We start from the raw sequence: 26627 nt of genomic DNA, 5'->3' as shown, positions 1-26627 counted from the left end.
CACACGGCGCCCCTCTGGGTGCGGGAGTTTTGGTTGAGACTCACATGGCGAATAGCATGGAGATGGGATTGGAGCCGGGAGGCCGCCAGGGTTTATGGGTCCATGGCAGGAGCAGCTGGACGCCGGCAGAGGGCACAGGACAGGGGGATGCCCTCCAGGACGTCTAGGGGAGAATCGGCTAGTCCCCATGACCAGGTGCTCCCCAAGCGTCACCCAGCAGGTTTCGAATCCCGTGTAGCCAGCTGGGGGTCACGTCAGCTGAGCTGGGGGCCCGGCCTGTCCGGTCGTGTGAAGGCTCAGGGCCCGTGCAGCCAGCATCTGTCTGACCCTCGTCCCCGTCTCTCCAGCTGTGTGACCAGGGCCGCCAGCACCGTCTCTGCTGGCGCTCGGCGTCCTGAGTGTCACTGCTCCCACTCCAGGGCCCCAAGAAGGCTCTCAGGTCCCCAGTGGGCGACTGTGGCCCTGGGGACGTCAGGTAGCTTGAGGGTCAGCAGATCCAGGGTCACACGGCGGGAGTGGGCCGTGGTGGGGATGGGCCGGGAGGGAGCCGTGTGTCACCTGCCACAGGGTCCAGGCTCCTGGGGACCTTGGTGAGGGGCTGGCAGGGGAAGAGGGGTCTGTGGGGGTCTTGCCGGCTTACCTTTCAGCAGCCATGCTGGGGGGCAGGGGCGTCCTCTGAGGCCTGGTCCCAGCCCCGCCTTCACTTGGTCCCCCAGACCTTTCAGAGCCCGGCCTGTGGCTACAGCAGGCTCCGAAGGCTCCCCTCCTTAGACACAGAGGGTCTAATGCCGTCTGCCGGGAGCAGGAGCAAAGTGGGTGGGTGGGGGCCGGCGGTCCCAGCGGCACAGGCAGTCAGGAAGGCCCTGCCTGGACCCTCGGGGAGCTGGGGGCCGGCCACGGGTGCTGAGTCCGCCCCCTGTTCCTCCCGCAGCATCGTGTGCGTGGGCGGAGACGGCATGTTCAGCGAGGTTCTCCACGGCCTGGTGGGCAGGACGCAGAGGGACGCCGGCGTGGACCAGAACCAGCCCCGGGCCACGCTGGTGCCCAGCCCACTGCGCATCGGCATCATCCCCGCGGGTACGTGGGCCGGACGTCGGGCTCTGTTCACTGGGGCTGGGGTGGGCGGGGCCTGTCCACTGGGGGCACCTGGGTGTCGGGGTCTGTCCATTATGAGGGGGCCGGGCATCAGGGTCTGTCCACTGTGAGGGGGCCAGGCGTCCGGGTCTGTCCATCGGGTGCAGGCCGGGCAGGTCGCCCGTGGCTTTGCCTTCAGATTTACTCCCTTTCAGGCGTGCTCTTCTCTCCACGCACCGGACGTGGGACCACGGCTGCATGCGGGAAGGGGTCCTGCCCTCCTCCCCGGGCACCAGGTTCCCACCAGGTGGTGGCGGTGGTCTGTGCTCTCAGAGAGCCGGCTGTTGGTGGTGGGTGGGCGTTGGGGCCTGGAGCACAGTGGAGGAGAAGGGGAGCCCAGGGAGCAGGCGGCGGCCTGGAAGAAGCAACTGGTGCCTGGAGCCCGGGGCTGGGTGTCAGGGCTGGGGGCCTCGGGGTGTAAGGTGGCTGGCTTGTCCTGAGTTGGCTGGCTTAGCGTGTTTCATGACTCAAGGAAGCACCTCGTTCTTTCAAAGGACCCACTGTAGTCAGGGGGTAGGAGGTGAGGCAGGGGCTTTGTGTACATCTAACCGGGAGGGGTCATAACTTTTCTTCCAAGGATTTCTTTGGAAGGAATGATGCTAAAGCTGAAACTCCAGTACTTTGGCCACCTCATGCAAAGAGTTGACTCATTGGACAAGACTCTGATGCTGGGAGGGATTGGGGGCAGGAGGAAAAGGGGATGACAGAGGATGAGATGGCTGGATGGCATCACCGACTTGATGGACGTGAGTCTGAGTGAATTCCGGGAGTTGGTGATGGACAGGGAGGCCTGGCGTGCTGCGATTCATGGGGTCGCAAAGAGTCAGACACGACTGAGCAACTGAACTGAACTGAACCGGGAGGGGACGCCCTCCCTGCCCTTGTCTGAGCTGCAGCGGCAGGGACCCTGCTGGGTCAGCCTTGGGTGTGAATGGTGCCATCGCCCTGTTTTCTGGCTGAAGATGCTGGTGAGGTTCCACGGTCAGAGGGCAGATTTGTATGTTATGAGTCTATATGTTACCAGCCATAAGAAGCCATCAGTTAGCTTAGATTAACTATTAACACTTAAAGAGCCTTTACTCTGATCGCAAACTGGACCAGATTCTGTTGCTCTGAGAGACGACCAAGGCTGCCTGCGATCCAGCGCCTCTTTGTGCAGCCATGGACCTGCAGCCCCATCCCACGTCACGTAGGCTGAGGGACGTGCAGAATGCTCTGGGGCCTGAGGACACGGCGTCTGGACCCTGCCTGCGGCCGGAGCTTGCGTGCCTGGCAGCACGGTGGTGACTGTGATGGGTCTCGGTCAGTGCTGGTCGTGTGTCTGTGCGATATTTAGTGTGCAGTTCTGAGCACCGTCAGTTTACTTTGGGGAAGTCTAGACTGGGGTTTTCAGCTATTCTGCAGACGTTTTAAATTTCCGTTTCAGCCCCGTCCCCAGCCCACTGAGTCAGGATCTCGGGGGTGGAGCAGGGTGCAGGAGTCGGCTATAAATAAGCAGCTGGGAGATTCTCTGCCCACTCAGGTGGTGACCCAGTTAGAACCAGGACAGGCCTAGGGAGGACCCGTAGCATCACTGATCCAGGCACTAGCTGGGTGCTCTGAGGTCACCTGCCCTTCTCAGACGACCCGGGACTGGGCTGGGCTGGGGCTCTGGGTCTCTCAGGCCCCACGGGCCCCCCTTCTGTGACCCTCACAAGCTGTCTAGTGTGCACTTCCCCTTGAGCCCCTTGGGGCTGGTGGTCTGGAGCCCCAGGGCTGCTGCCCATCTTCATAGCAGCTGGGCACTGCTGCAAGTCCTGCCCCGCCACCCGAGGTCCACCCCCCACGCCCCACACAGGGCCCAGACGAGGTCTCTGAAAGCTCTGTGAGGAGCTCATTGATAGTAATCAAGGTCAGTCTCAGCATTCCTGATGACTCAACCTCAGTGCTATGGTCTGATGCAAAGAGCCGACTCACTGGAAAAGACCTTGATTCTGGGAAAGATTGAGGGCAGGAGGAGAAGGGCAAGACAGAGGATGAGATGGATGGATGGCATCACTGACTCGATGGACATGAGTTTGAGTAAACTCCGGGAGTTGGTGGTGGACAGGGAGGCCTGGTGTGCTGCAGTCCATGGGGTTACAAAGACTGGACATGACTTAACGACTGAACAACAAACAGTAACGACCTCAGGAACTAATTTTGTAGGTAGATTGTATTTACGCCATATTTCCCCCAGTCCTTGGAAGAAAAGGAAGTGCTTACTGCTTCCCTACTTGGAAACACGTTAGGATCTTAAGTTCCTGCAGTGACGTTAAGGATCTCTCCCCGTCTTAGGGTCGACAGACTGCGTGTGCTACTCGACCGTCGGCACAAACGACGCAGAGACCTCGGCTCTGCACATCATCGTGGGTAGGCGCCCCGTTACTGCTGCTCGGCTCGCGGGACCCCAGGGCTCCAGGCGCACACAGGCATCCGTCTGCCTCACCACGCGGGTGCCCTGGCCCGTCCCCCCGCGGGGCCCTGTCTGCCACCCTCCCCTGCCACCATCCAGCTCGTCCAGCTGGGTGACCCTCAGAAACACAGGCGCTGCTCAGACCCTCCAGGGCCCTCACCCAGCCTTTGGGCGCCTGGCACCCATGCCCCGGCCGGCTCTCCCCTCACCCCCTGCACTGGCCAGGCGCACCCCCAGCCTTGGGGCGCCTGGCACCCGTGCCCCGGCCGGCCCCCCCTCACCCCCTGCACTGGCCAGGCGCACCCCGCCGGTCTGGAGCCCTGATCTCAGCCCTCTTCCCTGCTCAGGACTCGGCCCCTTATCATCCTGGGGGGACAGACCCCCCCAACTCCTCTAGACGGCACGTCCCCGGGGCAGGAGACCCTGCAGCAGTCGTCACTGCTCGGCGCTGTCCAGGCGCCTGCAGGGCCCCCGTGTGGCTCCCTGCCCTGTCCTCGTCCCCGACGGCAGTCCTGTACTCCGTGTCCCCTGAAGTCACAAGGGCCGTGTTTACAGGCGGTGCCTTCGTGACTTTATGGCTGAGAACCCAGGCGCCTCGTCCTCCTCCTCAAGACCACTGTCCTCTCAGCTAGCAGCAGCCTTTAGCGAGCTTCCTGGCCCTGTTGTTCCCTCCCCACAGAGCAGCTTTCCCAGCCCCTTTCGGAAATCTGAGCCAGGCTCCCACGTGGCCTCTCTCCGCAGGGGACTCGCTGTCCATGGACGTGTCGGCCGTGCACCATGACAGCACGCTCCTGCGGTACTCGGTGTCCCTGCTGGGCTACGGCTTCTACGGCGACATCATCAAGGACAGTGAGAGGAAGCGGTGGATGGGCCTCATCAGATACGACTTCTCAGGTAGCCCGACTCCCGGCCTTCCCTGCGCCCCCAGCCCCTGCCGGCTCGCTCTCCCTGGGGCGCAGGCCCCCGGGTCCCCGGGTGCAGGGCTGGGAATGGAGGTCAGCTGACTCCAGGTCGGACAAACCAGTGAGGGTCTGCAGTTTCAGGCCGTGTGCAGCACCAGCTTTCGGCGTTTAAATGCAGAGTGAAGTGAAAGGCTCTGTCGTGTCCAACTCTTTGCGACCCCATTGGACTATACGGCCCATGGACTTCTCCAGGCCGGAATACTGGAGTGGGTAGCCTTTCCCTTCTCCAGGGAATCTTCCCAACCCAGGGATCGAACCCAGGTCTCCCTGGTGCAGGCGGATTCTTTACCAGCTGAGCCACCAGGGCAGCCCCAATGCAGAAGGGGGCTTGAAAGGACAAAGGGCTCAGAATCTGACACTCTTGTGGTTGAGGTGAATGCCTTGGCTGTATTCACTTATTTATTTTTATTTTTTGGCTGCACCTCGTGGCTTTCGGGATCTTAGTTCCCCGATTCCTCAGGCCCCAGGCAATGGATACGCAGCGTTCTAGCCACTGGACCTCCAGGGAATCCCCTCCTTTTTGGCTGTATTTGATGCGTCATTTCTCTGGTCACTCCCCTTATGGTTCACCTTTGGGTAAAGTTTACAGGCACACCTTGGAGACACGTAGGGCTCAGTTGCAGACCACTCTGAGAAAGCAAATGTCAAAACACAGCAGGCCACGTGAATGTTTTGCTTTCCCTGTGCATGTGAGGTTACGTGTACACTCAAGCGTGCTGTGTGCAGTAGCATCGTAGCTGAGAAAGGTGCATACCTCAGTCTGAAAGTTCTTTACGGTTAAAAACCGCTAACTGCCATCTGAGCCTTCCATGAGTTGTAACCCTTGTGGGGTACAGGGTCTTGCCTCCGTGATGCTGCTGACGGATCGGGGTGGGGGGTGCTGAAGGCGGGGTGTCGCAATTTCTTAAAATAAGACGACACTGAAGTTTGCCGCATCAGTCGACTCTTCTTCCAGGAATGCTGTCTCTGTAGCTCGCGGTGAAATTTGATAGCGCTTAACCCACAGCAGGCCTTTCAGAGCCGCCTCCGCTCGTGAGCCGCACTTGTATCGTCTTCTCGTCCTCACTTCGGCCGTCTCCGCGGCATCTTCCCCACGACTCGATTCCGTCCAAGAAGCCGCTCTCTTTACCTATCCACGAGGAGCGGCTCCTCCTCAGTCAGCATTCTATCATGAGAGCCAGCCCCCAGAGACCCCAGAGCTGAGGACGACAGGCCCAAGCCTGGGGGTGTGCCCGGGGCTTCACAGGCAGAACCTGAGGCCACGAGGGTTCCCTGGTGGCCGAGACGCCCCCTCTGCCAGCACAGAAGGCGGCCCTGGCAGCCAGGAGCCTGCAGCGCCCCGAGACGGTGGCGGCGGCTCAGCCAGAGGCCGGAGGGGCCCTGTCCTTCTGCGGATGCTCTGTCTCCGACGACCCCGGCGACCCGCCAGCCCCTTCACGAGGCTGACGGCGCCATCTCCTCTCCCTCGCACTCTGTCCTCAGGGTTGAAGACCTTCTTCTCCCATCACTGCTATGAAGGCACAGTGTCCTTCCTGCCAGCTCAGCACACGGTGGGCTCCCCGAGGGACCGGAAACCCTGCCGGGCGGGGTAAGCATCTCGCATGCATGCTTCTGTTCAGGTGATGAGACGGAAGCAGGACCAGCTGGGGTTGTGAGTGGGGCGGTCCTTGCAGTGTAAGATGGGGGGTGCCGTTCATCATGTCCAGCGGCCAGGGTCCCCCAAACCCTAAAGGGGTCCCCCACACCCTGAGCTCTGAGCCGCTGACTCGCTTGTCACCTACTGGACCAAACGGCCGCCGTGTTACCTGTCATGCGAAGGGAGCAAGGGCTCTGGAGGGTCCACGGCGGGCGTTGCAGCTGGTTTCTGCTCCCGCCGGTGGCCCCCCCGCCCAACTGCGGGCCGAGCTCACCCCTCCCCTGAACCGATACAGGACCCCCAAGGGATGCGCCTGGCTTTTTGTAACTTCCATAAATTTCCGAGAAGGATATGTTGCCCGTATAATTTCTGAGTCAATCTGATTTTGAGAGCTCAAATTAACGTGCAAGGGAAGTATTTTTAAGTGAAGCCTCCGAGGCTGCACGCCAGCTGCGCGGGAGGGGCTGGTGGGCCCTGCTGTGCGCGCGTCACCAACCCGGCGCTGCTGCCGCAGGTGCCCCGTGTGCAGGCAGAGCAGGCAGCAGCTGGAGGAGGAGCAGAAGCGGTCGCTGTACGGCCTGGACGGCACGGGTAAGGTGTCCGGGCCCGGGGCCCCTCCTCCCTCTCTGCGGAGCACCCGCTCCTCGGTTCCTCCAGGCCGAGCGCCCTGGCCTTTGCCGGACCTTGGGGAAGGGCCCCTCTCACCGCGTCCCTCTGAGTTACTCCACGCCTGTCTCCAGAATGCTCTGGGACTGGGGGTTCAGTGAGTGGCCTCGCCGAGGCCTTGGATGAAAGTCATGGGCGATTTGTGGATGCCGAGATTTGTCTCATGTCATTTCCATACATCACACAGTACTTTCCTCATTTAATTTTTTTTCCCCCGCAACCATCTAAAAATGTAAAACTCAGTCTTAACTCACAGGCCACACACACTCAGGTGGCAGGCCAGATCTGGCGACCCCTGCCCTAGATGGTGGTCCCAGAGCCCGCCATCCCAGCCCTGGGGAGGACTGCCCCTCGGGAGGTGACTGCGGGCGGGCTGTCTCTGTGCCGATGCCGAGGGGTAGGAAGCCCACCCCCACCTGCCGGGTCCCAGTTTAACATGGCGTGAGACTGTTGGATGGTATCACCAATTCAATGGACATGAGTTTGAGTAAGCTCCGGGAGTTGGTATGGACAGGGAGGCCTGGCATGCTGCAGTCCTGGGTTGCAAAGAGTCAGACACGACTGAGCGACTGAACTGTGATGCTTCCTCCCGCTTCAGAGGAGGTGGAGGAGTGGAAGGTCCTCTGCGGGCAGTTCCTGGCCATCAACGCCACCAACATGTCCTGCGCCTGTCCCCGGAGCCCCCAAGGCCTCTCCCCGGCCGCCCACCTGGGGGACGGCTCCTCCGACCTCATCCTCATCCGGAAGTGCTCCCGGTTCAACTTCCTGCGCTTTCTGGTCAGGCACACCAACCAGGGCGACCAGGTGAGGGTCCCGCGGCCTCCACGCCGCCTGCGCCAGCGCGTCCTCCACCCGGGCGGCCCCTCGGGGGATCGCTGTGCGTGCGAGGGGCCGCAGCAGACTCCTCTGCCTGCCATTCACCCACTGTGAACTCGGCCATGCTTCCTCCGTATAAAGCCTCACGTATAAGCCTTGGCTCTGGACACCAGGCGACGCGAATGTCTCCACATGCTCCCCTGTTGTTTCTCTTCCTGTTTACAGACAGGACAGGCCGATGCAGCGCCGTTTTCTGCTGCTCTCGCAGCCCACTTATGGCACAGTCTTCCAGCTCCTGGAAGGGGTTCTGCTGAGACCCTTAGTCACAGTCATGCGTGCAGTGACGCGGGGTGGGAGGATCCCGAGTCTAACGCTATCCAGACAGGTGCAACTCTTGATCGGTCTCAGGTTGTGGTGAAGTTCATGGCTGTTAAGTTTGTTCTAAGATCTGGTCCAAGAGTGTTTCCCTGTGGCTTTTAAAGTACCGCTTGTTAAAAAGGTAAAGAACGGTACAAGTCGCTGCTGGGAACTACGGGATTCTTTAAAGTGTCACGCAGTGTAGGTGAGACTGGGTTTTAAGCGTGGTGGTGACCATTTCTCATGTCCCCACGCTGTGGGGGGCCCCCTGGGAGGCCCCCGACGGTGGTCATGCCCCCAGCGCAGCGCCGCTGAGCGTGCGTTCCTGTCTGGCTGTCTCTCGCTAGTTTGACTTCACCTTCGTGGAGGTCTATCGCGTCAAGAAGTTCCAGTTTGTGTCGAAGCCCGCGGAGGAGGAGGACAGCAGTGTGCTGGGCCGCGGGAAGAAGCGGCTGGGACCGCTGTGCAGCGAGCACCCCGCCTCCTGCTGCTGCCGCTCCTCCAGCAGCAGCTGGAACTGCGACGGGGAGGTGCTCAGCAGCCCGGCCATCGAGGTCAGGTGAGCAGAGGCGGCGCCCTACAGCCTGGCGTGTGAGAGCCCACCGTGAACGCACGGGTGTGCCCCAGGGGCTCTGGGAGCCTGGCACCCTACAGCCTGGCGTGTGGCAGCCCGCTGTGAACGCACGGGCGTGCCCGGGATGGTCCCCGGAGACGCCCTTGTCTCAGTGCTGGCAGGATGCTGGGGGTGGAAGCCCCTCCGTTTCACTTTCTCTGCCACACCCTGCACGATGTTCCCTCTCGTCTCCTAACGACTTAAACTAACAAACTCCCTGTGTGGGCGCTTTCGGAGCCCTGGGTCCACTGACTCCACCAGGACGTGCTCCGGCCCGAGGAACCCACGGCCAAGCTAAGGTCCAGGGTGCCAGGCCTGCCCCTCCAGCCCCAAATCCATTAGGCCTATTGTATTTGGGCTTGGGAATCTGCAATCTGGTTATGTGTATTACATAACCAGGTGAAATCTAAGTGCCAAGAAAGATTTTTTTTTTTAAATATAAGTGCCAAAAAAGGTTTTTTCTCCATGGAAGGACATAAACGCATTCTTCTTTTTTTTTTTTAATGGCTGTTGATGGAGGTTGGAGAAGGCAATGGCACCCCACTCTAGTACTCTTGCCTGGAAAATCCCACGGGCAGAGGAGCCTGGTGGGCTGCAGTCCATGGGGTCGCTAAGAGTCGGACACGACTGAGCGACATCACTTTCACTTTTCACTTTCATGCACTGGAGAAGGAAATGGAAACCCACTCCAGTGTTCTTGCCTGGAGAATCCCGGGGACGGGGAGCCTGGTGGGCTGCCGTCTACGGGGTCACACAGAGTCGGACACGACTGAAGCGACTTAGCAGCAGCAGCAGCTGATGGAGGTGTGGGTGTTAAGCGTGCGAAGTTGCTTTAGTCGTGTCCGACTTTTTGTGACCCCGTGGACTCTGGCCCGCCAGGCTCCTCTGTCCATGGGGAGTCTCCAGGCAAGAATGTTGGAGTAGGTTGCCATTTCCTCCTCCAGGGGATCCCTCCCACCCAGGGATGGAACCTGTATCTCTTACGTCTCCTGCACTGGCAGGCGGGTTCTTTACCACTAGCTCCACCTGGGAAGCCCCTGAGAGATTGAGGGGAGCTGTTTAATTCTAGAAGGATTCTTTCCATCCTGTTACAAACGTCCTTAGGATCTTGAGAGAAAAGTGAAAGTGTTAGTCGCTCAGTCGTGTCCGACTCTTTGCGACACCTTGGACTGTAGCCCGCCAGGCTCCTCTGTCCATGGAATTTCCCAGGCAAGAACACTGGAGTGGGTTGCCATTTCCTTCTCCAGGGGATCTTCCCAGAAGAACTCAGGTCTCCTGCATTGCGGGCAGATTCTTTACTGTCTGGGCCAGCAGGGAAGCCTACTTTAAGCAAACCACACTGGGCCCTCGTTGACCATCGTGAGTGGGTCACATGAGGAAGGTGGCCACAAGCAGGCACGTAGCCCCACCCCCGCAGCGTGGAAGGACAGCTGGGGGCACATCGCCCACGTTTCGGGGCACATGTCCCACGTTTCGGCTGCGCGTCCTCGCTTATCACCCCGCTGTAGATGGCTTCTCAGGCAACCAGCCACTGACCCCAGCCGGGCCTCTCTACCCTTGGCGTCCAAGCAAAGCCACGGGCAGGGGCAGGCTCTCCAGCCTCCCCGAGGCCCGGCCTGCTTGTCCCTGCTCTTGCAGCCGGGGTGCAGCCAGCGTGGCAGTGACCGCGCACGTCGCATCTCAGGGCAGGAGGGCTCCAAGGTCCCAAGAAAGCCCATCCCGTGGTCCTGTGTGCGGGGCTCTGCTTTCGGTCGACTCATTTCACAAGTTCAGGAAATGCAAGTATTTTTAATGCCGGCTTAGGAACGGTTCACAGTTAGGAAAGGTTCTCTCGTGAAATAGATCCTGTGCATCTTGATAGATATTACGGTGCCTGGAACAGCGCGTCACTTCAGGGGTTTTTATGACCCAGCATCTCTGAGGCGTGTGTGACGTCATTCATGACATGGGGAGGAGGCCCTGCCGGGGTTGGGGGTGGGCCCAGGAGCCCCGGCAGACCTCCAAGCCCCAGGCTCACATGCTTTGCTTGCGGTGGAAGGTGGGGCCCCTTGCCTCCCGGACTGCATCTCCTGACGCTCAGAGTGCTCCTCGTGGGACCCGCCCCACGGCCCCGACAGCTCGGTTCTGATGAGTGGACCCAGGCGGGGAGGGAGCTGGCCTGTGGGGCTGTCCCTCTGCTCACGGGTGGGTCTGCACAGTCCTGGATTTCTGCTTGGCCGTCACGGCCCTTTGCCAACTCAAGTCTCTCGGGGGTGTCAGGACATTTCTCTGAGCCCCTGACCTGCCCCTGGTGACTGAGGCCTGCCTCACCCCCGGCCCGGGGTTCGGGGTCTCAGTGTGACCCTCTGTCTCCGCAGGGTCCATTGCCAGCTGGTCCGGCTCTTCGCACGAGGAATCGAAGAAAGCCCCAAGCAGGAGTCCCGCGGCTGAGCGCCGGCCGTGGGAACCGTGTCTCAGACAATGACGACAGACCAATTATGTTGCGATACATTCAAATTTAGAAATTTATTTTTGATAGTTGAATATTGATTTTAGAAAACTAGCGTGTTTGTCAGCAGTTTTGTGGAACATTTGGCATTTCCGGTTCTGTGTGCGTCTGTGGGCTGCATTTCACCTGTCTCAGCCCGGCAGTGGCCCGTGCAGGCTGGGGAGTGCCGGCCCCTGAGATTGCAGCCGCGCTGACGGCCCTGACGGCCCGCCCGTGGCTCTAACGCAGCAACTCGGGCGGCGCGTTGCACCGCAGGTGTCCGTGGGGTCCCTGGGCTGCTCGGCAGGACCTGCCCTGCAGTGCTGGTGGTCAGCCCCTGCTGAGGAGCGGTTCGCTTTGTAGCACTTACCTCGTCCCTCGCAAGTAGAGCAGCGCATCTGGAGCCTTCCTGTCTCGCGCGTCTACAAGGCAGCGGTGTCCCAGTCTGCCTCCGGGGCAGCCTGGTCCAGCAAGCGGGAGGGACTCCCCGGGCTGCACTCCCTCCGGGGCAGCCTGGTCCAGCGAGCGGGAGGGACTCCCCGGGCTGCACTCCTGTCACAGCAGCACTTCTAGACGATCCGGCGGGAGGACAGGTCAGGCGCCTTGGAAACCAGCCGCTCGTGGCGCCCTGGCGAGTGTCTCAGCGCTTAGACGCCGCGAGTGCTCTCCCCACGGCGGGGGCTGCCGTGCCCGGCTCGGTGGCCCGACGGGAAGCAGCCCGTGAACTTCGGACCGAGCGCCCCACCGCCCTGGGGAGAGGGTCCCACGTGCCAGGGTGCCCTTCCCGCAGCCCCGTCTGTACCCGTGATCCAGGCCCATGCCTTTGTTGTCTTCACACTTCCTTCCACGTATTTATTGCAAGGTGCGTCCTGTAAACCGGAAGAGCGTACAGTGTCCTCGCTGGCCGTGTTTTCCTTTGTTTGCTGCGCAAGTGCGGGCCCCACCCCAGACCGGGAGGGGGGCGCCTGGCCTGGCCCCGTTTCATCTGTGTTTGTGCTTCTGTGCGTGGACGACGCATCTGCAGCAGCTTTATCTGAGACCTAAGAGGATGCTGCCCCATTTGGACTTGTGAAAAGGGAGCTCGACTGTTACAAGAGGCGGTTTGAGGGCCGCCGGCCACCACACAGGGTCCGGCGGTCACCCTCGCTTCTAACAGATGTCCTTCATTCTCAGAACTCGTATATGTTGCATGTCCTGTCTCATTCCCACCCAGGGCAGCTTCGACAGGAGTTTTTCAGGAGACCGTGTTTCTACAGGGTCCCCAAGAGGGTCTCCATGGTCTTGATCGTCCCTGCGAAACGTCAATCACTGGTCTGCCCCGAAACCCATTGCCGTTGCTAGAAAAACAGTCTAGGCCAAGAGTAAGCATGTTCTGTTCGAGAAGGAACCCCCCACCCCCACCCCTGTAATGCCACGTGGTCCCCAGTGGCCTTGGCCATATTCTCCAACCGCTTGCTGACCTTCAAAACCGCAGATTCTGGAACTGTCCCCGGGGGTCATGTGACTGTCTGAGCCCCCACCCCCACCCCAGGCGCTGCGGACGACCCCACCCCAGGACCAGAGTACCTTCCTGACCTTCCCGCGAGCCAGGACTCTGGTGGAGCGACCACAGCCTAAACTCCAGGATTTTAAGGAAAAATCGGAACTGATGGCTGGATGGGGAGGACCCTGTGCCCGGCGGTGCTGCGGTTCCTTGTTCCCGGTTATGCGCAGGCCAGGGCGGCCGGCGTGCCAGCCCCTCGGCGCCAGCTGCCTCTGCCCTCACAGCGGCCCCGTGGAACTGGCAGTGGCAACGGAAAGGGGCTTAACTTCCTTTCTAATCTTGCTGGCTTCAAGGTTAGAAGATGGCGAATTTGCTCTGATATGTTTGAGAAGACAAATAAAGTTGTTACTTTGGGCAGAATGTGGCTTTTTTTTTTTTCCTCTTACAAATTCCTGTTGTCTTTCAAAGCAGAGTATTTTTTTGTGTGAAAACACGTACAATGTAAAGAAAGTGAGCAATGGTGAGCCCACCACCCACGCCAAGGAACTGATCTTCACCCCCAGGCTCCTCCCCGTGTGCCCTTGTGGGCCGAGCCTCCCCTCCCCCCACGGAGGAGGGAACTATGGTTTTAAAACTGGAGCGAATCGCTTGCTTCACCCACGTGAGGGGATCAGAACACAGCACCCCACGTGCGCCACTTGGGCATGAGGGTGTTCTGAGCAGGTGACAGTGAAGCAGCAGGGAATGCAGACAGAGCTGCCTGCCCCTCCCACGTCTGCCTGGAGGGACACGCGCTCCCGATGTGCGGGTGAGCCCCCCTGCCCTCGGGGGCCACCCGTGTCCCTGGAGACAGAGTCAGCTCTGAGCTGACAGACCAACCTGAGTAATAAAACCACCCTTCCGTTCTGTTTGCCAGCCCCTTTCTCTTGTGGCTCAGCTGGTAAAGAATCCACCTGCAATGCAGGAGACCTGGGTTCAATCCCTGGGATGGGAAGATCCCCTGGAGAAGGGGAAGGCTCCCCACTCCAGTATTCTGACCTGGAGAATCCCAGGGACTGTATAGTCCATGGAGTTGCACAGAGGCAGACATGACCAAGCGACTTTCACTCTGGTCCATTAGTTTCCCCGCAAATAAAATTCCTCAGTATGTTCACCCAAGAAGCCCAAGCTCCCTTTTATCTTGTCACTTCTTGACAAATTTATTGCCCTTTATTAAAACGGCATATAAAACCCTGACTCTGACCACCTCTTTGGGTCAGACTCTTTTTCTACAACGGCCTCCAGAACAAAAAAATACGTAAATATTAGCATTAAATAAAAACTCTATGCCTTTTCTCCTAACTTGCCTTTTGTTGATTTAACTTGCAGACTCCAGTAACTGAACGTAAGAGGGTAGAAGAAAGGTTTTTCTCCTTCCCCCATGTGTTTATCTTGAGATAGTGTATTTAGTTTTGCAGGTTTTGCTCTTTACATAAAGTGGTCCTACTGTGTCATTTTCTGCAGCTTGTCTCATTTAGCGGGTATTAAAACGTTTTCATCATGAAACGGAATTTTCCAGTCTATTAGCATTGCATGTGTTTCCATTTACGTCAGTCCTCATTCATGTCATAGAGCTTTAGAATTTTTCCACATCTTTCAATTTTATTTGGATTTGTTCTTAAAAACATCGTTATTGTGAGGCTACTCTCCTTTAAGTAGAAATGCAGTTGTTTTTTGAGTGGGATTATATCCAAAAAGGTTGCCTCATTTATCTGCAGGCCTGGGGGCTGTCTGTAGTCACAGATACTGGAACGTTTGTCTTCCTTCACGACCTTGTTGGTGGGATGCCAGCCCTTGACAGTGGAGGACGCTGGGTCCGCAAGAGGAAGGGGCTGGGCTTCCTGTCCCAGTGGTTTTGGGGCAGATCTCAGCGAGCCGGACACTAGGGCCTCCCTCGGATCACGGACCACAGCTGCCGGTCCCAGACACCCCTGCAGTCCTCAGGGTCCCTCACACCTCACTCGAGTCTCTGTTTCAGCAAATACCTTTGGAATCAGCTTTGCCAGTTGGTTACCGTGGGGAGAACCGGACCAGACTGAGTTCTTGGTTCACCATAAGCACCCCGCTTTGGTCAGTGTGTGGCCTGCTTATTTACCTGTCCGTCAGTCGTAAAATCCACTCCCCAAACGCCATGTTGTAAACAGCACCCGTGGAGAGAGCCCCAGTTCAAGAACAAGAACGTTCATTTCATTCCCTCTGTGCGCCCGTCTCCCCCTTCTGTCCCCCAGACCCCCCTGCCCCACACCGCCGGGCCCCCAGCACGGTCACTGCACGGCCCCAGTGGCTGCAGAAGCCAGGCAGGTTCCTGCATCCGTGTCCAGTGTTGGCGAGTGGCCCGGCAGAACCACACGCGCTACCAAGGACCCCTCTGCCCAGGACCCCTCGGCCTCCCACCTCAGCCTCAGTGTGGTGGGGGCTACAAGCAGCACCTGGCCCCAGAGATGCTCACGGTCCCCAGGAGGCCAGGCCTGAACCCCCCCCCTCCAGGGTGTGTGCCAGCCCCTGGACACCCCTCCCCGCCGGCCACCACCCATCACTGGCTTCCTTCTTCTGGAAGCCGGCCTCTGCCTCCCTCTTCCCAGCCTGTCCGTGTGCATAGCCCCCCGCCCTGCCCCCACGGCCCACTCCCGGGGGACCCACCTCGCCCCTCGGCCTTGACGCCAAAACCCCACTGCCCTCCAGCGCTGCTGGCCACGGGACCCTGCCAGGAAAGCCACCCCACACCCTCCCCCACTGTGAGCACAACACGTTCCAGGTTTATTTAAATAAAAATTTATAATTTATACAAGACTTTTTTCTTTAAACAAGGTTTTTTTTAAAAAAAAAAGTTACAGGAGGGTTTTTTTTCAATTAGTTCTTCATACAGTACAGTCCTTTTGTAGAACAAAACTTACACTGGTGAGGAGCATTTACAATTGAAAATAGACTCAAGCTTCAGACATAAAAACGTTAACATTCACTCTAGTTCCGTGATCAGTCGCAGAAATTAAACATCTGCCCAGATTTACACGATTCAGTAAAAACGACACGGGCTCTTGCCGACAGGGCGTCTGCCCAGGCCGGCGCCCTCCCGGCAGAGGCCCCGGGCTTCCAAGCAGGGCCCGCCGCGGCCCCCGGCGGCCGCCCCCAGCACATGGTCAGTTTTCATCTCCCTTTCTCCTCGGAAGGGACTCAAACCAAGCCACGTGGCTCTGAAGACAGCAAGTCCGCTCCCCTGCAGGGCCCCTGCCCCAGGCTTGGGGACACACGCTGACCACACAGTGGCCCCAGCGAGGGCGTCCGGCAGCACTCCCGGGTGTCGCCCCCGCAGTCACCCTGGGCCCAGTCCAGGGCCCACCCTGCCTGCCTCGGGCCCGGAGGGGGCCCCACTGGCTGTGGACCCTCCCCCAGCCCGAGACTCGCTCCACCTGTGCTGACCAGGGGCCAAAGCCCAGGCTGAGGGTGGACTCCGCCTGCGTCCGTTCAAGGTCGACCTGCAGAATCAAAAGATCCCAGCGCCGGGGGGAATGGGAGCCGGGCTGGCCCCGCCCTTACGGTCCAGACCGGGGCGTGTGCTTCGGGAGCTGGTGGGGGAGGCTCCCCATGGGGCGGGGGGACCCCCCTGGGGATGTGACCTGAGTGAGGCCACCGCGTCACTCACCCGACCAGCAGATTAGGAGCAAAGGTAAAAATCACATCTGAAAAATGATACAAAAATAAGAAAAACAGCTTGCTCTCTGTAAAAAATATAATCTTCTGTTTCTTCAAAAAACAACGATCCCAGTGACACCGGGGGGTGCGGGACAAGCTGAGGGCCGGCGGGCCCGTTGTTGGAAGTGCGCTGAGCAGCTCGGCACGTCCATCCCCGAGGTCTCGGGCCAGTCCCGACACCTCGCCGGCTTCTGACGCCAGGCCTGCGAGGACCCCGCTCCCCTCCATCTGGGGGCACCGGGGTGCGGGCCGGCCTCCGCTCTGCTCTGTGCTGCCGCCAACGCCGAGCAGGCTCAGCACCTCTCAGCCCACCTGGGGGTGCCTGGGGCACCCGTATCCTTCCTGCTCCAGCCCATGAGCCCCTCACCCAGCCGGCCCTGCAGCCTGGAAGCCGGCACGAGCCCCGAAGCTCGGAGCCCCCCGAGCGGCTGTCGTCCTTGGCCTCTCCGCATCCCCGAGGCCGATCGCGGGCCCCCGAGAGGCTGGCCGGCATCGTGCTCCCAACACGTGTGCTGGGGCCTCCTTGAAGGGCCGGCCCGTTCACGGAGGCTGGCAGGGATCCCTCACCCGGCATGGACGTCCCTCTCCACGGGGAGGCCCTGCGCGCTCCTCCTATGGCTTTGCTGCAGAAGAGCTGCTGGTGCCCGGGACCCGGGCTGGGCGGTCTCTGCCCCGCGGGGACCGAGGGGGCCCGGCCGTGCCTGGCGGCGGGTCCCGTGTAGTGTCGTCCTTCCCGGTGGCCCCCGCGTCCACGGGATGAGCCCTCGAGAGCCTTGACCCCTGCACAAAGGGATCTACACAACGCAGAGTCAACACAAGGGAACCACGCATCTGGGGGGGTTATTGCAAAAGATCATGAGGATGTCCAATTTTTTTTTTTCCACTACCAAACTGTTGAGAAAAAGAAAAAGAAAACCTTCCAGAGGAGTCCAGGAGCCAGCACTAGCTGTCAGCGCCGGCGGCTGCCGCGGACGTGATCTTCATGTACTGGCTGAAGATGGTCTCGAATGCCTCGTCTCTGTGCACCATGGCGCCGAACACCAGCGGCTGGCGGGAGGGAGCAAACAGGCGCAGGTGGGAGTCCACGTAGGCCAGGGACTCGTGGGACCGGGCCACGCCGGCAGCCCCCACCCCCGGCCCACGCCCACCTCCGGGCCCGGCCAGCGCCTTTACCTTCTGGGTGGACGGCGTGGACACGGCGATCCCCATGCCTGACCCCGGCAGGACAGAGAGGACCTTGTACTGAAAGCAGACAGCAGGTGCGTCACCTTGGGGCTCTCCTGGGGTCAGGGCCACCCTCCTCGCACCCCAGGACCTTCTCCTCCATGGAGCCCCGGACAGCGAGACCCCCATGGCCCGGGCCTCGCCAGCCAGAGAGCACAGGCGGATCGTGTGCCTGCACAGATGCCACCCAGAAGCACAGCCCGACGGTCCACACAGCCCCCCGTGCTTCGCTCTAACCAACCCCGCTACCAGGGTGGCTCCCTGCTTCACGACCCCACAGCCGCCCGCTCCTGAGATGGGGGGTGGCACCCACCTTCTGGATGTCTGTGATGTCCATCAGCTTGATGACTTTGTTCCTCTTGGAAGAGCCGGACTTGGAGCTTTCGAAGCACAGATAACTATGGGGGGTCAGGAGAGTGGACAGAGCCCAGCACGTGAACCGGGGGCCACGCCAGCAGCCGACCCGCAGCCCTGACACGGGGCTCCCTCACTGACTGAGACACGCCGGCTTCCTGCAAACGGTTTCGCTTTTACAGAGTCCTATGGCTTCTTGAGTCTAAAGCCCAGCGCTCCCACCAAACCCCACTCACGGTCCCGCAACGAGGCCCGCGGGGCACCCTGCGGGAGACGTGTACACCCGAGGCCCAGGGTCCGCCTGGCCAGAAGCTCCAGCAGCGGCAGGGGGGTTAGGGAGGTGTGGTCCTCGGCAGAGTGTGGGGGACGAGGTGGTCAGGGGGCCCCCCAGGCTGAGACCAGGGCCTCCTCTCCAGCCCCCACCCCCACGGGGCAGCTGGGCTGCCTCGTCCCAAAGGGGGATGAACAAGGAGCCTGTCAGCCACCCTCAGGGCCCAGGCCGGGGAGGGGGGCTCCTGCCACATGACGAGTGCAGCAGACCAGGGCACCCCGGTTACAGCATGTTGGACTCCAGGGCCAGGGCCCAGTAGCTCTGGGTGGCTCTGGGCAGATGCTGGACCGGGGGGATGCCTGCTCAGACCCCGGCCGCCCCCGGGGGTCGTGCCCGCCTGCACCCCACTCACGGCTCACTCACTTCTCCGTCACGTACAGGATCCCGTTCCTGATGTAGTCGGTGGGCATCTTCCGGTCCCGGTTTATCAAGCAGCACCGCCAGCCGTTCTCACACACTGACGGGGACAAAGCCGGACAGGACTTGGCCGAGACGCTCCCCCTGGAGACGCCCGCCCCGGGCTTGCGTCGGGAGCATCAGCGCTGGCTTCTCGGGAACATCCGAGGCTCGCGCTCCACCATCGGGGGAACCCGAGGCGGCAGGGGCTGAAGCCGCTGGGAAACGGGCGCCCCTCGCACATGAGCGGGCAGGAGCGTGAAGGCAAAGCCTGGTTTAAACAGATCCAACTGGGGCCGTGGCTCTCAGAGCACACGGGTCAAGGTATAGGTCAGCAGAAAGAGGGCTTGGGAGAAGCTCAAGGCTGAAGCTTTGCAAAGGTCTTCCGCCAGCCGGGGTCACACATGACAGAGGCCGCAACATCTAAGCCGCCCTGCCCATGCCTGCTTGCCTTTCTGCTGCCAGACCGCCCGCCGCAGATGTGCCTGGCCGCTCCGACCTCTGACCCAGGGGGCCCTCCCCTGGCCCCCACGGCCCGTCCCTGCCTTTGGGTCCCAGCACCGGGGCGGGCGAGCCGCCAGGCCTGCCCACAGGCTCAGCATGCATGTACCTGCCAGGGGACGCTCATTCTCCGTCAGGTTGAAGATCTCGTGGAAGTTGCCCTTCTTGGCACCGTGCAGGCGGCCAGTGTCCTCGTCCCTGCTCAGGCCAGCAGGCGCGCTGGACACGCAGCTCCGGGAGGAGGCTGTCTGCAGCTGCGGAGGCCCGGGTGCCTGTGAGCGCCACCCGCCGAGGGGGTGGTGCACACGGTCGCCCCCCAACCCCGGGCCCAGCTGCAGACACGGACAAGAGAGGCAGGCACACTCAGGCATGGGCGCACACCCCCCAGAGGGCCCCCAGGGGACCCGGCCCTCCTCGCCGCATGAGCCCCCTACCCTGGGCAGAGCTGCCTGGCCGCGGGGGGCCCTTCTCACGATGCCCCGTCCCAGCCGCTGAGCCAAGGCTGAGCCGGCTCGTGCGGTCAGAGCAGGGCTGGCCGGAGCTCAGCCCCGGGGCAGCTCACAGCCACGCTGCGGACACCAGGCAGGCCGAGGCCCTGGCCACCGACTACTCAGAGTGAACCATGGCCACGCACGGCCCCCAACCCCGGGCCGGCCGAAGCCCCGGCCACCGAGACCATCAGACAGTCAGCCACGGCCACGCACGGCCCCAAGGCGGGAGGGGCGTCCCAGGGTCACTGCTCCTTGTCGCGTCCCGACAGCGGCCGGAAGGGAAAACGTGCACGGGACCAAGACAGCAGAAGGGGCAGGGGCCGCACGACACGTGGGCACGACCACCCGCTGAGGGAGCCGCGTGGATGCCCAGCAGGGTCACCCTCCACTCCGGGAAGCCCGCCTCCCGGCTCTCTGGTTAAGACGCTTAGGGAGCCTGCTTAAGGTGGGCCTCACCCCTTGCGTCCACTTGGGTCTCTGTGACCAGAGCCCACCCACGGGTTCAGCGAGCTGTGCGCTGCACACCTGGCCTGTGAGTTCAGGCCCCCAGCGAGCCTCGCGGTCCCAGAAGCCAGGAAGCCCAGCCCACGCTTGACCCAGAGCTTCCCTCCCACAGACAGAGGCATCAAGGCATCACTGGACACTCAGACACAAGGCTGAAACCCAATGTCACCTCCTCCAGGAAGCCCTCCTGCACCTCCATGGGAGGCCTACCGAGCCCAGAATCTCCCCACTAGTCTGGGACCCCAAGAACAGCAGCAAGGCCAGCGTGCCCTCCGCGTCCTGGCTCCGGACACAGTACCCGACGCCCACACAGCCTTCCACCAGCCTGTGAGCGCTGAATGTGCCGTCTCAGCCTTGCTGCACGAGCCTCCAAGCCTCCAAGCCAGGGATCGGGAACCAGGCCCTCCCGGTACTCCAGCTTCCAGCACCCTGAACCCTCCTGCCTGGGGCCTGGGGGCCCACCTGGCTGGGCAGGGCCTGCTCCCCAGCCAGTCTGGATGGGCAGGGGTCCTTCAGGTGGGTGGGGACCTCCCCCAACAGCCGTCCCCTGCCCAGGGCTGTCCGGCTCTGGGATAGTCACCCTGGACCTTTGGGACAGTGGAGCTGGTCATGGGGAATTTGCCCACACAGCTGTTTCGTTTCCAGGGCCCCACGAGATCAGAGCCTTCCCAGGAGCGGGTGCGAGGCACAGCGGGGCAGGCGGGCAGGCCTCCCCAGCGGCACGTGGCCTACCCTGCGCGACACGGCGGTGCTGGAGCGTTCCTTGAGCTGGGGGTCCGTGGGGAGGCTCTTCCAGATGATGTAGGGAGTATCGTACTTGGCTCGCAGCCTCGGGCAGCGTTTGAAGATAAAATCGATGAGGAAAAACTTGATTCCGGCGTAGAGGCCTGGGGGACAAATGAGGTCCCGGCTCACCAAGACCCTGTAGCCCCACCCGAGTGGCCAGCATGCAGTCCCTGCCCTGCCTGGGGGCCCAGTGCTCCCTGGAGGGCCTCCCGGGACCCAAGTGTGGGACGGTGGTCCTGGGAGGGGGACACGCAGGGCGGGGCAGGGACCCCAGCTGAGAGGGAAGCCTTTCTGGGTGCCGTTATCTCAAGCCCAGAGGTGACTCAGGCCATACGATAAACTGTCCCTAAAAGGAGCCAACCAAACAGAACCATGAGTCACCGTCCTCCGAGGGGACGTGAGCAGGACTTTGGGGGACCCCTCCCCAGCCTGCCCGCCCCCATGCACGCGCCAAGGATGGGCCCAGAGCCAGCTCCAGGCAGGGGATGCCTGGGCCAGGAGAGCCCAGCCCGCAGCCAGGCCTGGGGGTCGCGCCTGGGGAGGGGGTGTGACTTCCCGGGGTGGGGGTGGGGCCTGAGCTAAGCAGGTGGGCTGGGCCGGGCCAGGGGCCGGGTCACTTCAGGACCCCGACCTCGGCCCTGGGGCAGTCTCTCCACGCCTGTGCCCCCCTCTCTGTCCTGCTACGACCCTCACACCGGGGGATGTCGGCATCTGCATCCCCCAGAAACTTCAGGGACGACCCCAACCATCAGAACCCCCAGCCCACAGCTCCACACCCAGCTCAGCCCAGCAAGCCAGGCTCCACAGGCCTCCACCTTCCCCACCAAGCCCCTTCCCAGCCTCCGAGGGGCCTCTCTGGGTACCCCTGTGGCCCTGCCAGGCCACCACCCAGTTCCCTTCATCTCCCTCCCCACCACCCTCGACTCTAAGCCCAGCCTTGTTCTCTTGGGAACTCAACCTACGACCAGGCGGTTTGAAATGCGGGCAGGGGCCAGTCCTGCACACTGCACACCTCGCCACTCAGGACTAAACGCTAATGCTCCCCACACTGCCCCTCCCACCTCCCTGGAGGTACTGAACAGCCCACCCGGCCACTCAGGGCAAAACTAACCCCTGCCCCACCCCAGCCCACCCTCACAAACCCTGACAGCGATGCTTTGCAAACCCACCTGGACCTGAGCACACCCCAGACGCACTTCACCCCAGGCCAGGGACGTCCATGACGTGCTCAAAACACACCTCATAATTTCGCCCCCTCCAGCCCCAGCTCGAGTCCCTACACCCGACACAGGACCTGAGGCTGCCTGTCCACAGCCCCGCCCCAACGCTGGATCCCACCCCGAGTCTTGCCTGCCCCCATCACACCCCTGTACCCTTTGACCTGTCCCCCCCAACCCCAGGAGCCCAGGAGCGCTCACAGAGAACCATGGCAGACACCCAAGTCCCACGGGCCTGGGGTCCACCAGCCCCGCCCACCAAGCCAGCAGTGGACGGGCTGGATTCGAGAAACCAAAATCTCATCTCTCTAGGTTGGATGGACTCCGTGTCTCCCAAATGCAAAGGTTTGGATGACAAGCCACTGGGGGAGGGGTGGAGGGAGGCGAGGGCACGAGCTGCCCGCCCGAGGGCTGCGGCCGGGGGGTTGGGGGGGGTGCATCCTGGGGGCGCATCCTGGGGGCGCAGGTGGGGGTCAGGGGGTGGGGAGGTGCGTCCTGGGGAGCAGGTGGGGGTTGGGGGGCACATCCTGGGGGTGCAGGTGGGGTTCAGGGGGTGGGGATGCGTCCTGGGGTGCAGGTGGGGGTCGGGGGGCTGTGTCCTGGGGGCACAGGTGGGGGTCGGGGGGTGCATCCTGGGGCCCAGGTGGGGGTTGGGAGGGGCACGTCCTGGGGGCACAGGTGGGGGTCAGGGGGTGGGGGGCACGTCCTGGGGAACAGGGCCCTGGCTCCCGCACAGGTCAGAGGGCCGGGCACCAGCAGCTCCTTACCCAGGGCCAGCCCCACCAGGCGGAATGGGAAGAAGCAGGAGGCGAGGAAGGCGGCCCACAGCGCCACATACAGCTTCTGGGTGGTCTCGGGCTGGACCCACATGAACAGGCTGGAGGGAGAGGGCAGGCTCAGAGTGCGTGGGCGGACCCCAGCAGGGCGGGCCCCGGGCGCATGACTTACTTCTTGATCTTTTCCAGGATGTCTGCCATCTTGCCAAAGAGATTCTGTGTGAAAATGGAGCTGCGGTCACGACAGAGACCCCAGGGCCGCACGGTGACGCTGGAGACACCCAGAGGTGCCCAGAGACCACGGCCAGAGGAGCCGCGGGGCCCCGTGCTCCTGCCCAGCCATGCCCAGGCCCAAGCCCGGTGACAGGGAACACCTTGCTCAAGACGAGCGACCAGGCTCCATGCCCTCCAGGGAGCTCGCCCCGGGCGCCGGTCAGGAGGGGCTCCTCCCACTGGGACGCTGGAGTTCCGGGGGCCCCCCACCCCCGAGGCCAGCAGCATGTACCTGGGCTTTCTGGGCGACATCCAGCACGAGCTGGAACTTCTCAGACACGGTCAGGTCTTCCTTCGGAGGCTCCTTCAGTCAAAGGAGAAAGAGAATTTCCACTGAAATTTAACAGTTCAGAGAAATTACCGACATTAAACAGGACGAGGCCTCCCAGCCCGGGGACCGGGGTCTCTGCCGCCCCAACAGAGGGATGGGCGTCCCTGGGGGGCCTAGCCTGAGGGGGTAGCATGGGCAGCCGTTCCCGCTGACGACTCCGTGGAGCCTGAGAGACAGCAGGCAGCCCCCCACCTGACTGCTGCCCAAACAGGCTGCCTTCAGAGGGGCACCTGTGATCACAGAGGCCCCGGCCAGCCCCGACTTCACAGGCACAGGCACAAGGCCCCAGCGGGAAGGCCTGGCCTTGTCCAGCTGGCGTGAGTTCACTCAGCAAGAACCTCCCAAGGACTTCCGGGTGCCAGGGCCAAAGGGCGCAGGCCCACCTCCCCCAACCCGCCCCCACCCGACCCACCTAAGGGGCCCTGCAGACCCACCGTGTCCTGTACCCTGCCCTGGTCCGTGCTCAACCCCCAGGGGCTGCTCAAACCCCCCACGATGCCCGTTGAGGCACCGTGGCTTTCCCCCAGCCCATGCCCGACGGTTCTGCCCCTCGGGCCAGGGTCCCCTGCGGAGCAGGTGGGCAAACCGTCTGCAGAACGCCAGGGGGCAAGCGCGCGTGTCTGCAGACCTGACGTCTGTCACGGCTGCTGCAGCCCCAGAAGAGTCACGGCGTAAATGAGTGGGTGTGACAGAAATCAATGAAACTTTATTCACAAGAGTAAGCGATGGGCCACAGGGAGCTCTGCTGACCCCGCTCTGCACGTCTACTACTCCAGCCCATGCATCACCCACCTCCCTCCTAGGGACGGGGGTGGGGAGCAGCTCCTGGGGCCCCCCTCACTGCCTCCCCTCTAAGACATGTCCCCGCTGAGGCAGGGCAGGGTAGGCCAGGGCAACCTGCTTCCCATGCGGCCAAGCCCAGGCCAGTGAGGGGCGCTCGGGGCATCAGCCGCAGAGGGCCTCAGGTGGGGGTGGCCGGCCATCCCCTCTCTGACCACTCCCCGCTGGGCAGGGCTCCCTACCAGCGCCCACGCAGGCAACCCTGGGGGCCTCAGGGGACCCACACCCTCCGCACAGCCTGACCCCGTGACGGAGCCCCTCCCGGGACTTACCACCACTTCGGACACTTCGGGCACGATGCTCCACTGTATCCTCCAGCCCCTGGCGGACGGAAGACCACACACCCTTACCAGAGCATCGTCTGCAGGCGGTGGGCACCCAGGGACGACGTCGCATCACCAGCCCTGTGCTCCCAGCCAGGAGGCGTCCCCTGAAATGCTGGCCGTGGGGACAGGAGCCTCCGAAACACCGGCCATCTGCCCAGACCCACCAGGCCCCTCCTGGGCTCAAGAGCAGACGACCCGGGCCGCCCCCACCAACCCCGCCCTGGGAGCCCTCCTGGGCGGGGGACACGTGTACGAGCACCCACAGGGGAGGGGCCTCCCAGAATAAGCCGGGCGACAGCGGCAAGGGCTTCAGGACCCACACCAGTCTGGGCACAGAGAACCCTTCCGTAAGCATTTAAAGGTTTGCTTTTTCCCCAGGAAACACTTTCCAGTGAAGCAACTTGGGCCAGCAGAGAAGCACCCAGAAACACTGGTGTGTAAGTGAACTCCTGAACGGCTGAGAAAAAGCCCGGGAGGCAGGGCCTACTCTCAGGCCTGACGTGAAACTGGGTTTCATTCACTCTCTGGGGAGACCTCGGGGCCACACAGACCCGGGAAGGCCGGCTTCCAACGCAGCCCCCCCACCCCAGCCTCGAGAGGAAAGGGGGCGCTCAGAAGGTGGGCAGGCCCTGGGCTCAAGGGTCGCTGAGTCCCGGCGCCTCTGCAGCTCCGCCAACCCCCGCACTTCGGATGTCACTGCTTGGGGGGTACTTTCCTGCCTAAAAGCGGTGCGATCAGAGGAGGGACCAGAGTCACCCCAAAGCTGGCGCCCACTGGCCGCCCACAGCAAAGAGCTGCTGGGGTTTGGTCTGCCAGCAAACCCTCCTCCAGGAGTCCAGGGACTGCAGAGTGCGTGTGAGTGAGCCACTCAGTCGTGTCCGACTCTTTGTGACCCCATGGACTGTGGCCCGCCAGGCTCCTCCATCCGTGGGATTCTCCGGGCAAGAACACTGGAGTGGGTTGTCATGCCCTCCTCCAGGGGATCTTCCTGACCCAGAGATCCAACCCGGGTCTCCCGTGTCCGAGATAGATTCTTTTCTATCCGAGTCACCAGGAAAGCTAGAACAAGCTCCCAAAACACCAGCGTGCGACACAGGGCCGGCTGCACACGCGAGGCGGGAGCTGGGGCAGCCGTGCACATGAGACACTCAAGCACACCTACCTGGCTATGAGGTAATTGAGGGACAACCTCAGGATCGCGAGGAACAAGAACATGGGGATGGCCCAGCCGTGCCACACGGCGTTCATGTACACCTGCGGGCGTGGGAGGGACAGACGGGGCAGCTAGGTGACCGGCCAGGCTTCTCCCGGAACCTGCCTGGAAAGCCGGCCACGGGTTCAGCCCGAGACCCCTCCCTCCCCAAGAACACTGCTGTGGGGGCGTTTCTGGGCACAGGGAGCCCACGGGCCAGCCCGAGGCCACACCCAACAGCAACTCTCTAGTCCTGACGATCCCACAGAGTTGCCTGGCACAGCAGGCTGGGTCCCTCTGGGAAACCTTGGGGTGGGGTGCATGCCCCCCAACCCCAAGGGGAGGACAGCTACCCTACCCCCAGGGGGCACAACCCCCACCCCTCAGGGAGCACACCCTGCACCCCTCGGAGGGTACACATCCCACCCTGTGGGGAGCACAGTCCCCACCCATCAGGGAGCACAACCCCAAACCCCTCAGGGAGCACACCCCCCAACTCCACAGGGAGCAGTCCCCACCCTGCCGGGAGCACATCCCCCACTCCATGGGGAGTACACACCCCCATCCCACAGGGAGCACTCACGGTGAAGGCGATGGCAGACGTGTAGACGGAATACCAGTCAGATAAGGCAGAGAGGTTCTTCACAAAGCTGGTGACGGGCTTGGCACCGCGCTCTGGGGACAAATCAGACCACACGGTCAGGCCAGCACTCACCCAGCCCTCAGACACACCTGGTAGTCCGGCTGCTGCACCACCTAGGCAGGGGATGTGGGGACAGGGAGGGATA

General features: G+C 62.1%; 2 protein-coding genes across 7 annotated transcripts in view; one reads left to right on the top strand and one right to left on the bottom strand.

Moving 5' to 3' along the window:
* The window catches only part of CERK (ceramide kinase), a 37202-nt gene extending 24214 nt beyond the window's left edge, over nt 1–12988 (top strand). For both annotated transcript variants that reach the window (XM_086404302.1, XM_086404303.1), the window contains exons 6-13: nt 932–1077; nt 3451–3525; nt 4310–4462; nt 6013–6118; nt 6681–6757; nt 7431–7636; nt 8353–8564; nt 10976–12988. In XM_086404302.1, coding sequence (XP_086260428.1) covers nt 932–1077; nt 3451–3525; nt 4310–4462; nt 6013–6118; nt 6681–6757; nt 7431–7636; nt 8353–8564; nt 10976–11048 — 1048 coding nt within the window. In that variant the 3' untranslated portion in view covers nt 11049–12988. The remainder of the gene's footprint in view (nt 1–931; nt 1078–3450; nt 3526–4309; nt 4463–6012; nt 6119–6680; nt 6758–7430; nt 7637–8352; nt 8565–10975) is intronic.
* A 2375-nt stretch (nt 12989–15363) lies between these two features.
* Nucleotides 15364–26627, bottom strand: part of GRAMD4 (GRAM domain containing 4) — a 66282-nt gene continuing 55018 nt past the window's right edge. For 4 of the 5 annotated variants that reach the window (XM_086404298.1, XM_086404299.1, XM_086404301.1 and 1 more), the window contains 12 exons: nt 26423–26514; nt 25810–25901; nt 24594–24642; nt 23383–23454; nt 23050–23093; nt 22869–22978; nt 20831–20985; nt 19213–19357; nt 18570–18663; nt 17835–17919; nt 17471–17539; nt 15364–17344 (listed from right to left, as the gene is read on the bottom strand). In XM_086404298.1, coding sequence (XP_086260424.1) covers nt 17240–17344; nt 17471–17539; nt 17835–17919; nt 18570–18663; nt 19213–19357; nt 20831–20985; nt 22869–22978; nt 23050–23093; nt 23383–23454; nt 24594–24642; nt 25810–25901; nt 26423–26514 — 1112 coding nt within the window. In that variant the 3' untranslated portion in view covers nt 15364–17239. Of the gene's footprint in view, nt 17345–17470; nt 17540–17834; nt 17920–18569; nt 18664–19212; nt 19358–20830; nt 20986–22868; nt 22979–23049; nt 23094–23382; nt 23484–24593; nt 24643–25809; nt 25902–26422; nt 26515–26627 lie in introns of those variants that run through there. The other variant, XR_015164927.1, reaches the window with a different exon arrangement.

Source organism: Bos grunniens, chromosome 5 (assembly GCF_055505025.1).
Source record: "Bos grunniens cultivar Pamir isolate PY7600 chromosome 5, Bosgru_T2T1.0, whole genome shotgun sequence".
NCBI lineage: Eukaryota > Metazoa > Chordata > Mammalia > Artiodactyla > Bovidae > Bos > Bos grunniens.
Note: the sequence above shows the minus strand (reverse complement) of the source record. Positions and strands in the feature narration are given on the sequence as shown.